The sequence below is a fragment of the Pelodiscus sinensis genome, chromosome 7, assembly GCF_049634645.1.
Source record: "Pelodiscus sinensis isolate JC-2024 chromosome 7, ASM4963464v1, whole genome shotgun sequence".
NCBI lineage: Eukaryota > Metazoa > Chordata > Testudines > Trionychidae > Pelodiscus > Pelodiscus sinensis.
Window position 1 is genome coordinate 62,595,679 of NC_134717.1, and position 15,686 is coordinate 62,611,364.

The following is a 15,686-nucleotide window of genomic DNA, read 5'->3' on the forward strand; positions in this document are numbered from 1 at the left end:
AGTATACCATGCCATACCCACCTACCAGCCATGTCATACACATATGTTCCTCCAAAGGACAAAGAATGCCCTCAGGGTATCTCATTTCCTCCCCTTACACACACACACACACACACACACACACACACACACCCTTAGAAAACCTCCTCCAACGCTCTGACTCCTCACACACACCACTCCTTTCCTTTCTCACACCCCACCTTGCTCTCTCTCTCTCTCTCTCTCTCTCTCTCTCTCTCTCTCACACACACACACACACACACACCTACCTTTCATGGACCACACTAATCTCCTCTCAGCTCGCCCCAGCTGCCTGCCCCAGCAGCAAACTCCGGGCTTCCCCAAAGGGCAAGGCTCTTTTGCAAAGGCTACCTGAGTGCATATGAACTGCAGCCCAGCATCCCCACCTCTCCCAAGTACCATGCACCTCACGCCTCACCTCTGGAGTGATGACTGAACTGGTTTGCTGGGCTGAGGTGCAGAAATAACAGGGCCTGGCAGCCTCCTACTCCACCAGCTCTAGCCAGATACATAAGTCTGCAGAAGGGTTGCCAGCCATCCCATATGACCAGGGATGCCCCTGATTTAAATCCTAACTGAGTACAGGACACCCTTTATCCTCTATTTCAACTCATTGGAAGCGTTTTCCTCACACAAAGCCACTTTCATGGTGCGCTTTCCTCGCAGGGATCCAGTTCTGTGGGATCAGACAATGCGGCGATGCAGAATTTCTTGCCCCGATGTTCCCGAACTCTGGGGCCAGCACAAGGACGTGTGAAGGCTGGAGTGAGACGGGGGCTGTGTCCAGCTGGGAATGGGAAAGAGACATTACGCAGGGGGACGTGGCTCCCCTCCCCCGTTGGCTGGGACGTTGGCCCCAGAAGTATTCACCCCACTGCCAGACAGAGCCCCTCATCAGCTCCGCCTGGGAGGTGCTATGGGGCTGGACTCAGCAAGGGGGACCCCCCATCCAGGGGGTCAGTATTCACAAGTGCCTCTAGCCAGGCCCCTCTGGCCCCCAACAGCTGAGACTGCCTGATTGCTGCAGGGAGGGGAGTGTTTCTTCCAGTGAGGTCCTGGGCACCCCACGCCCGGTCCCCGTGGGCACAGGCACCCTGCCCCACAGGCGTGCCAGGAAAACAGCCCCGATTACAGTGTTCCTGGCAGGCCTGGCCTGCAGCACCAGGGCACACACGGCACAGGCGGCGGCGGCAGGCCCGTTGGCTTCCATAGCAACGGCGGGTGGGGGGGGGGGGCAGTGCTGGGAGGCTTGGTGTCCAGTTGCTAAGGGAAGGGAGGGAGGCTGACAACCGCCGTAACTAGGTGTGCGGGGCACAACAAGCAGCCTCCAGCAGACCTGGGCCGGATCGGCAAGGGGCCGTGGTGTGATGTCAGGCCTCGGCCGCAGCCTCAGGCTGGCCCCACAGAGGGGGTCTGGGGTCTCCCCCGTGGCTTCTGAGGCGGGTCCCTAGCGAGAGGTCCCGGCGCCAGCTTTTTTATTTTGTGTGTGGGGAGAGGAAACCCCTCCCGCCCCCACGCGCCCTGCTCCAGCAATCAACCCAGCAGCAGGGTTTTGGAGGGCAAAGCCGTGAGGAAAAGCCCCGACAGCATGTCGCATTTGTAAGTAAACATCCCGCCTGGCCATCCGGGGAGCGTGCCGGGGACGGGTTGCTTGGAAAGCCCGCTCGGGAAGTTCAGCGCAGGGCACAGCTCTGGGTGGGACGAGGCGTGTGTGTGTACATTTTGCATCTCCTGCGATGCACGGCGCCAGGAAAATGCGGGTGTCCCTTTCCAGGTTTCCTCTGTGGTTACTTTGCAGCAGTGCCGGTACAAGGAGCTAAGGCCAACATTGCCCCGTCGCTGTATTGGAAAGCTGGTCGACTTGCAAATCAGACTTAGGTCTTTTTTTAAACGTAGAGTTGTTACAAGTAACACCGACAATAAACCTGAGAGGAATTAGAGAGGGAAAAAAATGCTGTTTTCCTCCCAGTTTGTTTACTTTCCTCACTTTGTGTCTAGTCAGCTTCACTGTTTGTCTTCTGTAATTAGTCACTTTCCTTTGCCTGGTTCTGCTCGTTATCCATCAGCAGCAGAGAGGAGAAAAATCATTTTTAAAAATATAAACAAAAAAGGAGAATGAAAACGGAATTGTTTGCAAGCTGGCACACCTCTTTTTATTGTGTGTCGTCCTGTAAAAGCACTCCTGGCAGTATGTTTCATATTACCAGCTGAATTTTCAAGTGTGACTAGTGATTTCAGATGCCTGTTTTTAGCTGCCCAACTTGAAGGGGCCTGATTTACAGGGGTGCCTACCCTGGAAGCTGGGGATTGGCAGTCCAAGGAGAGGTAGTTGTGTTAGCTCCCCTGGGCTAGCATGCTAATAACACAGCAGTGGTTCTCAAACTGTGGGTCAAAATCCCAACCTGGACCACAACCCTGTTTTAATGGGGTCGCCGGGGACGGTGTTAGACTTGTTGGGCCCTGGGAATGGCTTTGGCTTTGGTCCCCAATTTGGTCTTGGGCCGGTTCAGGCTTCAGTCCCGCATCTTGGGGCTGTGTAGCAATTTGTGTTGTCAGAATTTTTGCTGCATTAATTATTGTGACGTCTGAGAACTGCGGTAACAGTGCATAGCCATGACAGCACAAGCAGCAGGAGGGGCTAGCTCCCATCAGACTGTTTAACATCTGTGACAGGCACACTCAGGACAGATACGCCTCCTGCCTGTATTGCCACAGCTACCTTTTGGTTTTAGTTCCCTACCTCTCATTAAGAACAACTGTAGCTTTTAAAATAATTAACAGCTATAGCAAAGAACTATGCCTGAACCCTTTTAGGACGTAATCTAAAGGCTCATCTTCACTGCAGTTATTTTGAATTATAACCCAGAAAACGTGCCCATCAGCTTCTCTTACTCCTTGTGAGGAGCAGGGGTACCGGCACCGACAGGGATGCCCTCTGAGTTTGATTTAGCAGATCTTCACTAGACCCACTAAATCAAACCCCAGAAGATTGACCACATAGTGGAGACACAGCCTGAAGGGAGTGCTTTACTTGAGACTCTTATCTTCCATTTTAAAAAAAAAAATGTTTCTAGTCCTGGTGGCGGCAGAGAATTGTGATTCCTGAATCACAATTGGAGACCCCAAAATGTATCATTTTTTAAGCTCATAATTTGAATGTCAATCTTATATTTAATTACTTGGGCTTGGCGATACTTACACATTCATATTAGTGTATGATCACTTTGTACACTTTATAAACAGTTTGGTGACTTCTCTCTGTAGCATTTTCCAGGGCTATGGGCGAAGTCAGGAGAATCATTGGATGTGAGCATGCCTTATATTGCCCTAGGTTTAGCTTTTCGGCCCAGCACATCTGAACTGATCCTCAGTGGCTTAGTGTGGGATGCTTCTATATGGCAGTGGAAATGGATTGAATGGAACAGAGATCTATAGTGTAAATCGTATTTAAGTTAAAACTATTTTGAAAGGCATTTGACCTTGGTACTAGTGTTGTGGAAAGGCCTTAAATGTTGAAGAACCAGCATAAGCAAGGGTGGAGAATGTGGGTAGACCAATGTGCTGAGAAACACAGGTTGGACTAAGGCAGGGGTGGGCAGTAACTTTTGATGGGAGGCCACTCCAAGAATTTGGTAAGCGGTCAACGGCCGCACTCTTCTGTGATATTAATGGAGGAGATGCAGGGTCCGGAATGGGGGTTGGGTGCCAAAGGGATCTTGGGGTAATGGGGTGCAGGAGGGGATGTGGAATCTGGGAGGAAATTTAGGTGGAATGGGTTGTGCAGGGTCTGGGAGGGGTATGGGTGTAGGAGGGGAGTGCAGGGTCTGGCAGGGGGTTGAAACCTGGGGCAGGAGGGGGTGCAAGGATTTGGGTTGTGACCAGGGGTAAGAGATTGAGATGTAAAGTCTAGGAGGGATGCAGAAGGGGGGTGCAGGGTCTGGGAAGGAGTACGGGTGCAGGAGCAGGAGTGCAAAGGGTTTGGATTATGTGGGGTAGGGATGCAAGAGGAAGGAAGGGAGGGGTGGGGGAGGTTGAGGTGCTTACGTGGGCAGCTCCCAGCCAGAAGCCCAGCAGGTTCCTGCCTTCTATGCCCCCATATGTGCCCCGTACAGCTGGAGGGGCCATGTTTGCTGCTCTGAATGCTGTGAGTCTGGAGGAGGAAGCATTCTAACATCTATACCCTAAAACCCCTAGCATGATTGGATAATAGTTTTACCTTGCATTTTCATCATGCTCTCTGCTTCGATTTTGTGGTTGCCATATGTACGCTAGGGCCATATGTGTGTTAAGACTCAATGAGGAACCTGAGGTGTCTTGAATTAGTGAGATGACAGGGTCCCGGCTAAAGAAGCGTTTTGGCTAACTGCGGGTTGGCTTGTTTTATAAACACATGCAGGTGCTCCTTGAGCACTCGTAGCAAATGACTTTGTAGTCAGGTAGATTTCTTTCACGGAGGGTCAAGTATCTCCTATCAGCTAAAGTATTGACATGGCGGAGTTCATTCTGTTATCATGGAAACAGTCTTAGACTACATGAAGGAGGGCAATAAAAACTATCCTGTATCATCATTAGACCTACAGAATTTGGAACACTTGGTAGGCTACATTTCGGAGCGAGTGACTGGGCTAAAGGCCTTGTCCTGTATCTGTTCTCTTCCTCTCCCCTCCCCAGCAATGGCAGTGCAGCTAGCAGTATAGTTGGACACTGCTTCCCCCTCCACTGGGGGAGAAGCTGTGTGTGCAAGGGGGCTAACGCTGTCATAAATTCCATCCCCGCACACAACACGGAGCGAAGGCACCTTGGAGCTGGTGCATTCAGTGGAGAACAGCTGCTCCCTAGCTCTGGACTCATTCTGGCTAGCCATACCCCATCCATCCATTCAACACGCATAACGCACAACAGGCTCTTGGATAGGGAACGTAAGAATGGTCAGACTGGGTCAAACCAAAGGTCCATCCAGCCCAGTATCCTGTCTGCTGACAATGGCCAATGCCAGATGCCCCAAAGGGAGTGAACCGAACAGGTAATGATCATGCGATCCCTCTCCTGCCATCCATCTCCACCCTCTGACAAACAGAGGCTAGGGACACCATTCCTTACCCATACTGGCTGTCATAAGTCCCCCCTTTTGTTTCGGGGTTCCCCTTACTAACGTTCAAGGGGGTATCATTTATTGCTGGTCGACTACCAATCGCCCTGGTGGCGGGGAAGAGGGTCCGGGCCCTCCCTCTCTCCGGGGGGCCCTGACACCAGGAGCTCGGAGCTCCTGATGGTAGCAGGTGGAGGCTTGCCCCTAAACTCGCCTGCTCTCGGGTTCCATGACCCGCCCTGGGTCATTACCTACCCCGCCGGTGGGTCTAATCATGGGCCCACGTCCCCCTTTGCACCGGGTAGGGGATTACCTCCTCGGCGCCCTCCTCCTCCGGATCTGCCTCCTCCCTCAGTGCCAACTCCCTACTCCTTTTATCCCCTGCCGCATCTGCTGGTCCATTCCCCCTTCGGGGTGTCCCGCCTCCCCCTGCTGTCGCGCCGCTGACATCAGTGGGTGTCCCGGTCGCACGGCAATGATCGTCTGCCTCCCTGTTTGCCCAACACACCGGCGCCGTCTGGGCTGCGCCTTCCGCCCCACTGCCGGCGTCCGCGCTGCCCGGCGCAAGTAAGTGATGGGGTTGCCTTACCCCGTCACACTGGCTAATAGCCAGTAATGGACTTAAAAGAGAACTAGATAAATTCATGGAGGTTGAGCCCTGTTATAGTCCTAGTCTTCATGTCCTCCTCAGGCAAGGAGTTCCACAGGTTGACTATGCTCTGTGTGAATGAGTAGCTACTTCTGGCTATGTGATGGGACGCAATACTACTGTCATACTGCAATGCTGTCTTTACACGCATCTCCAGCCAGAGACCACACAGGAACGTTCTTCTTATTTTGCCAGGGAAAACATGCATTTGTTCCCCTCCTTGCCTCAAAGCAGAGGGCATCCCATTGCCTTCCAGCTGGATAAGCTGCAGTGGTCAGAAAAAAGGCTGTAAAATTCAATGCATGGTAATCTCTTCCCCGCCTAAATTACTTGAGTTTCTCTCCTTGCTGTGGTACTAAAATGCACCAGCACAATACCCTCTTTTGACCAATGAAGTGTCTTTTCAATTCAGCCTAGTGAGTTTGAGCAAGAGCAGGTGCAGGGTTACAGCTGGTGTTTAGTGAAGCAGGCTTCCTTGCCTTTCTTGTGGTTTCCCATTCCGTTTGTGCCACACAGTCTTTTATCCTGCAGTCACTCTCTGTCATACGACTGCAGAATGAAAGCGGAGAAGGCAGAAGTGCCAGGCTGTTTGTGTTCACAACACCCTTGCCAGCGTGCTGGGTTTACTTTTTCCAGTAACTAGTGTCCACCAAGCTTTTTCCTCCTTTATTTTGTCCCTTTGCTGCTGCATCTGCAGAAAATCATTGAGTGGCTAGAAATCGTGAAGTTGTGTTGTTCCCCGACATGCGCCCTCATCCAGAGGCAGCTTGGGGAAAATATTAAAACCAACCTTAATTTTAGGGATGCAGGGAGCAGATTTAACCCAAAATTTTGTCCAAAACTGGAAGTGCAAGTTTTAAACAGAACACGTTTGGATAACGTTTTGAGAAGCCAGCTAACCTTTTATTCTTGTGGGCCTTGGGAACAACTATTTCTTTCTGGCAGCGCCCAAGAAAGGTGTCCTGAAGGTATTTCCAAGCTATTTAGTACCAGTGCGTGTGCCCTGTGAGGACATGCAAAGCAGGTGAGAGCACTTGAGGGGGGGTCTTTTTCCCTTTGCCATGAGGCAATCTGCCAATAGAGAGCCACCCTTCTATCTGTGTATCCCAATCAATAGAAGGCCACTGCACAGAGTTTCACCTGAGAAAGGGGTAAAACAGCCCAGCTGTTGCCCATTTACACTCCTCTCTGCCAGCCAAAATACCTTCTGTGACTTCTGCTGCACCATAGTTCCTCTGGCCTCATCACCCCTACAAAGTGGGTTGCAGCTTCCATTAGATCACAGGGTGGCCCAAAAATATTTTGATCTCCCCCTGCCAGCTCTGCAGCAGAAATTATCTCACGGTTGTTGGTTCACAAAAATTAGACAGCGTAAGTCACAAAGGCCCCGATCCCGCAAACAGTCAATGGACCGACTCGGAAGCTTAATGTTAATTCTGTAACACTTTGCCACAAAAGGAGCCAGATTAATTTCAGGTCTGTGGAAAACAGTCCATAAGTTAATGTTTTTTTTCAAATTGAAGAAGAAATGTCTGGCACAAAGGTATTGCCAGGCCTCCAAGGACACCGGTCAGTGTTTTAGAGAATTTCGCTGTCAGTGTGACCACAAAAAAATGTATTTTTAAGCCTCACTTTGAATGTGTAGGTCAAATTTAATTCTGAGTAATAAAAGTGACGTTTAACCTAGAAGAAGCCCGACACAAACGCTGGATGATGAATGAAGTATTCTTGATTGACTGCTCCTAGCTGGACTTTTGTTTACTCTCTCCAGGAGTACAGAGCATTGAATGGACATACTGATCAGAAAGGCAGGACTCTCCTTTACCCGAAGGCCATCAGAGCTGCCAGGACATTCTTAGGGTCCCTGGAATTAAATGAGAATATATGTTTTTCTCACCCCATTACTCAGTGTTGCATATTTTTCCTTGTAATATTCTTTGCCTCTCAGCTGCTATGGCAATCAGCAGTACTGCCTGAACTGTGGGTGTATATATACAGATATACACACTGTACTGGCAGAGGTTACAGGCAGCGGAAGTATGAAAATTACACTCAGTTGCATGAGTTCCCTCACACTTAATATAGCATGGGTTAGCCCTCCAAACAGTCATCCTGCCTGCATCTCCTCATCTCTTGAATCACCCTTTCAAAATCTGAATGCAGTCGTTTATACTTTTGACAGTGAACTGCAATTGCTGCTACTTCTGCCTGCCAATGCCTATCACCACAGAATAAGCGTTAGATGCTCCAGACACAATTTTAGACTTTCATACTGAAAACACTCATGCACATATTTAATATTACTTCGGGTTGAACCTCTCCAATCCTGCACCCTCGGTATCTGTCCAGTTCCGAACCAGAGAATTTTCTGGACCACGGGATGTCAATGTTGTCTAGCAGCATCACCAACACTTCCACTGCTTATTGGGCTGTTAGAAGACATTTAGGGATAAATTAGAGCTAAATAACAGCACAGAACACTGAGAGCTAGGACTGGTGGCTGCAAGCAAACTTTATAGAACTGCGGGAAAGCTGGCCACATCAGCTGACCAGAACCATTCTGGATGACAGATGTTTCCAGATCAGAGAGTTCTGGACTAGAGAGATTCATCCTGTACCGTTTGTAGCCTTATTGAATTCAGTGGAACTGCCTATGATAGTAACATGAAACATATCACGAGTATTAGAAGGGTCAGGGTCATAATTATGATTTCCAACCTAAGAATATAAGCACGGCCATACTGGGTCAGACCAAAGGTCCATCTAGCCCAGTGCTCTGTCTGCTGACAGTGGCCAATACCAGATGCCCCAAAGGGAGGGGATACAACAGGGAATCCTCACGTGATCCCTCCCCTGTCACCCACCTCCAGAGAAACAGAGGCAAGGGCCACTATTCCTACCCATCCTGGCTCATAACCATTGATCGACCTAACCTCCATGAATCTATCTAGCTCTTCTTTGAACCCTGTTGAAGTCCTAGCCTTCACTACATCCTCTGGCAAGGAGTTCCACAGGTTGACTATGTGCTAAGTAAACAAATGGGTTAAATCCACTCCTGATATTCATTTCTGATAAACCCACTTCACACACAAGTCCATATGACCCTAATGAGCGACCATTGCCTCATCACAAGGAAAAAGGAGCCAGTCTTCCTTTTTTGAGGGCAGTTCCTAGTGGTACCTCACAACTAGCAGAGATTTCCCTTCTAGATTAAAAGAGAAGTCAGCATTTTGATTTGCTCTTGCCACTGTGGCTGGAAGCCATTTTTGTCGACAGGTCCCTCTTCCTCACTCCCCTCCTATGGGCCTTACCTGTGGCCAGGTACTCCCCACAGAGATTGCTAGTGCACAGGGATCATTAGCCACTCTGACAGAGGGGCAGAACTGTAGACACTAAGGCAGACCGCAATGGGTGTGCTCCGTTTGTGTCCCTAGTAACTCAGGAGGGAGCTCTGCCTCCCTGACCCCCTGTTGCTCCCATGGTTGCCCTTCTGAGACAGCAGCCCAGCCAGGGCTACACACTCAGGCACAGATAAGCCCTAACCTTACTGTACGTACAGACCAGCAAGCCACTGAATAGTTACATGAGAATTTGCACAGCGATAATCAGACCTGGCAACATAGGGCCGTGTGTTTGACTGTCTCATAGCCTATATTAGTTTGATAAAACTAACAAGCAAACAGCACTTCCACCACCATTGCCTAAACAACTAACCACTCTGGTTATGGGTCAGCTGGGTTGCTATCTTAAGCACTGGAGGCTAGCTAATGTATGCTGACTTACACCATCTGAGGATCTGCTCCTGGTTTTTCTGGTGTCACTTTTCCCTCTCCTTTTTCTCTTCGATAGGGTGCATCTACACTGCACCCTAAACTCGAAATAAGATACACAATTTGCGCTGCACAAATTGCGTATCTTATTTTGATTTTATTTCAAAATAGGCTATTTTGAAATTTGGCGTGTCTACACAGTACCAAATTTAAAACGAAAGCGCTGTTTCGAACCATCCCTTATTCCTCGTGCAATGAGGTTTACAGGGATGGCGAAATAGCGCGTCTGTTATTTCAAAAAATATTTCGAAATAACGGGCGCTTTCCTTGGATGCAGGGTAGCTATTTTGGAATACCTCTGGCATCCTGAAATAACCGTGCAGTATAGACATACCCTTAATGTCTTATACCTCCCCATTCCCGCCCGTTTCCCTTTCTTTATTTGCAGTGCATGTTAATGCTGCAAAAACACACAGGTCATGATCTCCACAAACATGAAGCCAATCTCCAAAGACATGCTTGCAGCAATGTAGCGTGTTCTTACGCATCTTTCCAGTTTATACCCGTTAATTCCAGGGTGTGCTTACCTTACATTAACATGTTTTAATTTAAAAAATATTCAAAAATGTAAAAAGAAACTGTGGTGACTAGCTGGTGGAGTGAGAAAACACTTGGCGGTCTAGAGAAAAAGGTTATTGCACATTAGAGTGGACGGATATGGGCGGCTTTGGTTGCACTGATGTCTATTGTCAGCTGGGAAACAACCCACATTTGAAATGTTGCCGTCCGGGGAAACCCGCTGTTCATAAATCAAGCCTGTAGGTGGGGTACAGCTTATAGGGTCAGGCATCCTCAAAGATTTACAACATCCCCCCCCTGCAAAATTGATTCTGGATGCACACAGCTAGGAATGTACAATAGCATATTGTGTTAGTCTCTGCTGGCGTACTCCACGGGTCTCTCTGGTTTCCATTCATCAGCCTCCCCAATTCTAAGGAAATTTACAAAACCCCCATTGAGTGATTGGCTGTGCTATCAGGTGATAGCTAATGGTGCTCTTGTTTCTGCTACTCTTGCCTACTCCGGTGAGTTTATTTTGTTTACTCTTGCACCTGGGTTAACTGCTGCAATCTACTGAGTCAGTTGGTGCAATGGGATGTAAATGAAATCGGAAGAACGGGGGACAGGTCTGGGTGGGCTGTAAATATACTAAGAAGAGCTGGGCCAGCTGCATCCTGCTGAAGCTGAAAAGTATAGGGCACCCTTTAAAAAAATGAAAGCATGTCAATTCAATAGCAGATTTGGATTGTTAATATTTTGTGCTGAGCATTCTCATGAGTCTCAACATCCCCATCAATATCCTGGGGAAATAAACAAATACAGAGTGCTCAAGCTACTCTGTCCAAGGTGAGACACCGTATTGCAATATTATCCCGACACCCCCATAGCCTCATTACAGCTGCAAATAGATCATTTGGTATTATAAAAGGCATGGATGGGAACAAGGTGATTGGCTTACACTTCTGGATGACAATCATATAGGCTATGTCTGCACTGTAGAGTTTTTGTGCAAAAACACTTGTTTTTGCGCAAAAACTCACAGAGTGTCCACACCTCGAGTGCGTTTTTGCGCAAGAAAATTTACAGTGAATCAACAGAATAGAGGGGTTTTGCGGTATAGGTATTCCTCTTTCTATGAGGAATAACTCCTTTTTGCGCAAGAGTTATTGTGCAAAAAGGTGTGTGTGGACGGGCATCAGGGGGGTTTGGTGCAAAAACAGCCTATCGGAAGAAGCACAGGTGCCCTGGTGGCCATTCTGTGCATAGCAATCAGAACTTTCTTGCGAGAGAGCATCCATGCAGTCTGGATGCTCTCCTGCGCAGAAGTGCATTGCTTTTCTGATGTGATTTTGCAGTGTGGACACGCTCTTGCTCAAGAAGTTTTTGTGGAAGATCTCTTTTGCAAAAAGCTTCTTGCGCAAGAAGCCTGTAGTGTAGACATAGCCATGGGCTGCAGCTGCTTTGCCTCTTTATGACAACAGAAAGTGAATACATAACTGCATTTTCAGTCCCAGTCAGACCAGCAAGAGAATGGTTCCAAATGGCTCCATCAAATGTAACAGACATCATTCAGTTGTCTCTCAATTGTGCGAATGTGTGTGTACATAATCCTTCTGCCAGTGACGGCACCTAGGGACAGGCACAATATATCTAAAGTTTCTGTTCTAAGCTAAACAGGTACATGGCTCTAAGCCCTGACAGAGCAGGCCTCTGATTTCTGGCTCTGGGAAATAAAAAATAAAGCTTCACTAGTCACCCTCACAGGAAGATTCTTCCCCACTCACAAGCACTTAGAAGTCGCTCAGAAATATGGAACTTGGGAATCTTTAATCTGGGGAGAAAGGCAAACACAACTATAAGAATCATGAAGCAAACCAATGATAAATGTTTGCATTTCGGAAACTGAACAACCCAAACGAATACACCAAACTACGTCTACACTGCAGGCTTTTTTACAGCCGTTCTTGTGCAAAAACTTGCGGAGCATCTACACTGCATGCACGTTCTTGCGCAAATAAACTTACAATAAAGTGTCGGAATAGAGGGCTTCTTGCACAAGAGTTATTCCTCGTGGGGAGAGGAATAGTCCTCTTGTGCAAGAGCTCTTGTGCGAGAAGGCAGTGTGGATGGGCAACAGGGGTTTCTTGCGCAAGGGACAAACAATTTCAACCAAAACAACAACAAAAATCAATCAGTGGAATTATGGGTAAATAACGTTATAACTCATGCAAATGAAGTTAGCCAAAGCTGGGTTTTCCAGCCGTCCCCAATAGAAGAATCAGAGAGCTCCCTCGCTCTAGATTTTCTAGCTAAGGTACTTGCTGTAGTTTTTGAATGAAGTAAAACAGTATTTTCAGTTTTACATATAAACCTTCCCAGAATTCTGACGGAGTCATGTATGGTTTTTAGTTGCTGCTTCCTCTTCCCTTATAGATTTCAATCTTGTTATTTATTTGTATTACAGTAACTAAGAGGCCCCATTCTCCTAAGTGCTATACCAGTCACACAGTGAGTGGCAGCATCTCCCCTGAGGAAAACACAGTGTAAAGAGACATATTGGGAACTGAAACACGGGGAACTTAAGTGACAGAAAGTCTATGACAGAGCTAGCAACTGATGCATATACACTGAGTCCCAGACCAAGGTCTTAACCACAAGATGATACATTCTGTCATCTGTGGTCCTTTCCCGTATTATTTGCCTATCTTACTAGCTGTCAGACATCAGCATTTGAGAGACTGATGATGAACAGTGAAAGCAGAGTTCCAACCCTTTGTGAATGGCAGTTCCTTTCATAGTTCAGGATTTCCAACATGGCTCTGAGACTTAACACTCTCCATAGAATACCTCTTTAACCAGGGGCCCGTTCCTATGTTCCAATTTCCATCTTACAATAGCAAGTGCCAGTATACTCTGTGTTGGCACTCTTTAAAAATAACAGCTAGCACTGATGTAGGGAGGTGAGAATCATTATGCCCATTTTAGAGGTGGGGAAACCAAGGCATGGTGAGGCGAAGTAACTTGCCCATGGTCACCCAGCAGACTAGTGGCAGAGCTGGGACATTGAACTCAGGACCCTATCTGCTATGCCACACTACCTCCCTTGATCCTTCACAATCATGGCTGTTGCATCTGTCCTGGTAAAGCTGGATGGAACGAAAAGCCTGCTATTATTGTCACAGCCTGTAGAAATACCAGCAATTCCCGGCAGAATCGATAATTTCCAAGATGCAAGTGATATAAATTCCATGTCCACCATGCCATCACCACTACTATAACCTTTAAACTCTTTTTTGATGGTGCTGCAATCCAGCTTCTGACAAGAGAATAAAAAGGAGAGCCTATTTTATTTTTTTTAATTGCATTGAATCGAGGAAGCAGGGTTGTGATGCTTGAAGTACGTTCCTCCAGTTCTGGTCTCACAGTGATGTTAGTGGGGTCTCATGTAGGCATAGAGGTCTGTCCAGAGAGAGCTCATTGCTAGACTGAAGCTATGATTCCAACTATATTTTGTGATGAACTCCAATGATTTCTAACTTTTTTATGTTATGAAATCATAAATGTAAAATTCCTATTCTAAAACTGCTTTACTAGGAACAATAACAAAATAGCTAATTAACTACTGAAATATATAATCTCTGCTTTAAAATATGGTTTAGCTAAGTTTGATTAATAATTTTTGGATGAAAATGCATGTCAGTTCTTGCATTGGTGAGACATCCACACTTCCAGAGTTTTGAGACACTCAGGAACTGTGCCTCCAATGGTATGCTAATCAATGCTCATATGTGCAGCTAAAATATTCTTTTTCTTTTCAACTAGCACTTATAATAAAATGTGGGCAGAAGCCCAAGAATCCCTCAACAGCCTGCTTCAGAGGGAGATAGAAGATAAGCTTCCAAAGCCACAGAAGGATCGTGTAACAGTGTTCCAGACTCTAGCCACTTTCTACATCAAATATGTGCAAATTTTCCGTAACTTGGAGACTGCTTACGACCAAATCGTTCACCCGCAAAAACGGTTAGTGATTCGGCAAGTACTGGAGGGCGTGATGGGCCGTATCCTGGAGCTGAAGAATGAAATGGTGGTGCTGGAGAACTCAGAGTTTCATTACTTTGATGACATCCTGCAAGATCTTAAGCTGTCTCCGGTAGGTATTGATGTACATAAACTCTGTTCCTTAGCACTTGAGTCTTCCGTCGCACTGCCCAATTTAGACTTAAGAAAGCAGAGAAACATAAGGGATCTCCCAGTGTCTTTAGCTAGAAATTGGTGCTACTTTTGTCATCATCCAGTACCTTTTCATCTCACCATGCTCTTGCCCACATCTGAAGTGACAGCCACGGTTCTGCAGAGACTAAAAGATTTGCTCAAGCAAACTGACTTTTATTATTGCCATTTCTTTAATAAAATCTTTATTAATGGTGTCATTATGTTCCAAGACAACTATCAGTATATTTTCATGTTTGCAGTGTTTACATAGTAGCCATGTTAATCCCCAGATATTAGAGAGGTAACATCTTTTATTGGACCAACTTCTGTTGATGAAAAGTTAGGCCTTGTCTTCACTCCGTGGAAGATCAACGCTGCTGTGATCAATCTTCCAGAGTTTGATTTAGCAAGTCTAGTTAAGACCTGTTAAAACGAACTCAGAGGGTGCCCACGCCGGTGGCCAGTACTCCTGCTCTTGCGAGGAGTAAGGGAAACCAATGAGAGTGTTTGCTCCTGTTGGCCTACCGCTGTGGGGACAGTGCCAACCTCGTCATAACTGGAGTTGCGAATCTTAAGCCAAGCTTCCAGGTCTAGTGTAGACTTGGCCTCAGTCTTTCAAACTTTCACAAAGCTCTTCTGCCTTTGTGTGTAACCTCAAAACTGTCTCTACACTAAAAGTAGTTGATCCAGTCAAAGGTATTATTTCACTCACCTTGTCTCTTTAATGCATTTTCATTAAATTCGTACTTGCCATTAAGATACATACTACTAGTGATTGCATACTTTTGGAAGAATTGTCTCTACTCGCTTGTACCATGCAGAGAAAGAAGAATCCTCAAAGATCTCTGAATAAGTATAAGGCAAGGAACTGCTAAGTAACACATCTGATGGCTAGAAACTTGCTTATGAGTAAAGACAGACTTTTTGAGTAGATATTTCCATTTGTTCTGGATTATGAGAGGTGGTTAAATATCACAGGGATAGCTCCCTTAGAAATAGTGAAGAGGTTATATAATTAATCTGATATTAACTCCTAGTAATAAAAACAAGGTAGTACAACTGATTTGTTTTTCAATTTGTTGATTAAATAATGTGGGAGTTAATAATGAGTGTATTACATTCAGTGGAAGTCACTATCTGTACATTTTTAAATACTAGCAAGCCCTAAAATGTTCAAAATAGTTGATAAAAATGAATTGCGCCATTTTAAAAATTGCTGTGGAAACCCGTATGTAACTGGGTTTTCATGATTGTGAAACTGGGTTAATATGTTGTTGTTGAATTAGACCTTGAGCAATTGCCAAGTAGTAGCACAGCGGTTGTTACATAGGTCAAGTCACACAACATTCCTAGAAATTCTTGAAGCTTTAGACCAATTTAAATA

General features: G+C 46.6%; 1 protein-coding gene across 2 annotated transcripts in view; it reads left to right on the forward strand.

The window, feature by feature from the left end:
* The first annotated feature begins 1,257 nt into the window (after positions 1-1,257).
* Positions 1,258-15,686, forward strand: part of DRC11 (dynein regulatory complex subunit 11) — a 120,839-nt gene continuing 106,410 nt past the window's right edge. The window contains exons 1-2 of one of the 2 annotated variants that reach the window (XM_075934044.1): positions 1,258-1,620; positions 13,913-14,240. In XM_075934044.1, the coding sequence (XP_075790159.1) occupies positions 1,610-1,620; positions 13,913-14,240 (339 nt within the window). In that variant the 5' untranslated portion in view covers positions 1,258-1,609. The remainder of the gene's footprint in view (positions 1,621-13,912; positions 14,241-15,686) is intronic. The other variant, XM_006127447.4, reaches the window with a different exon arrangement.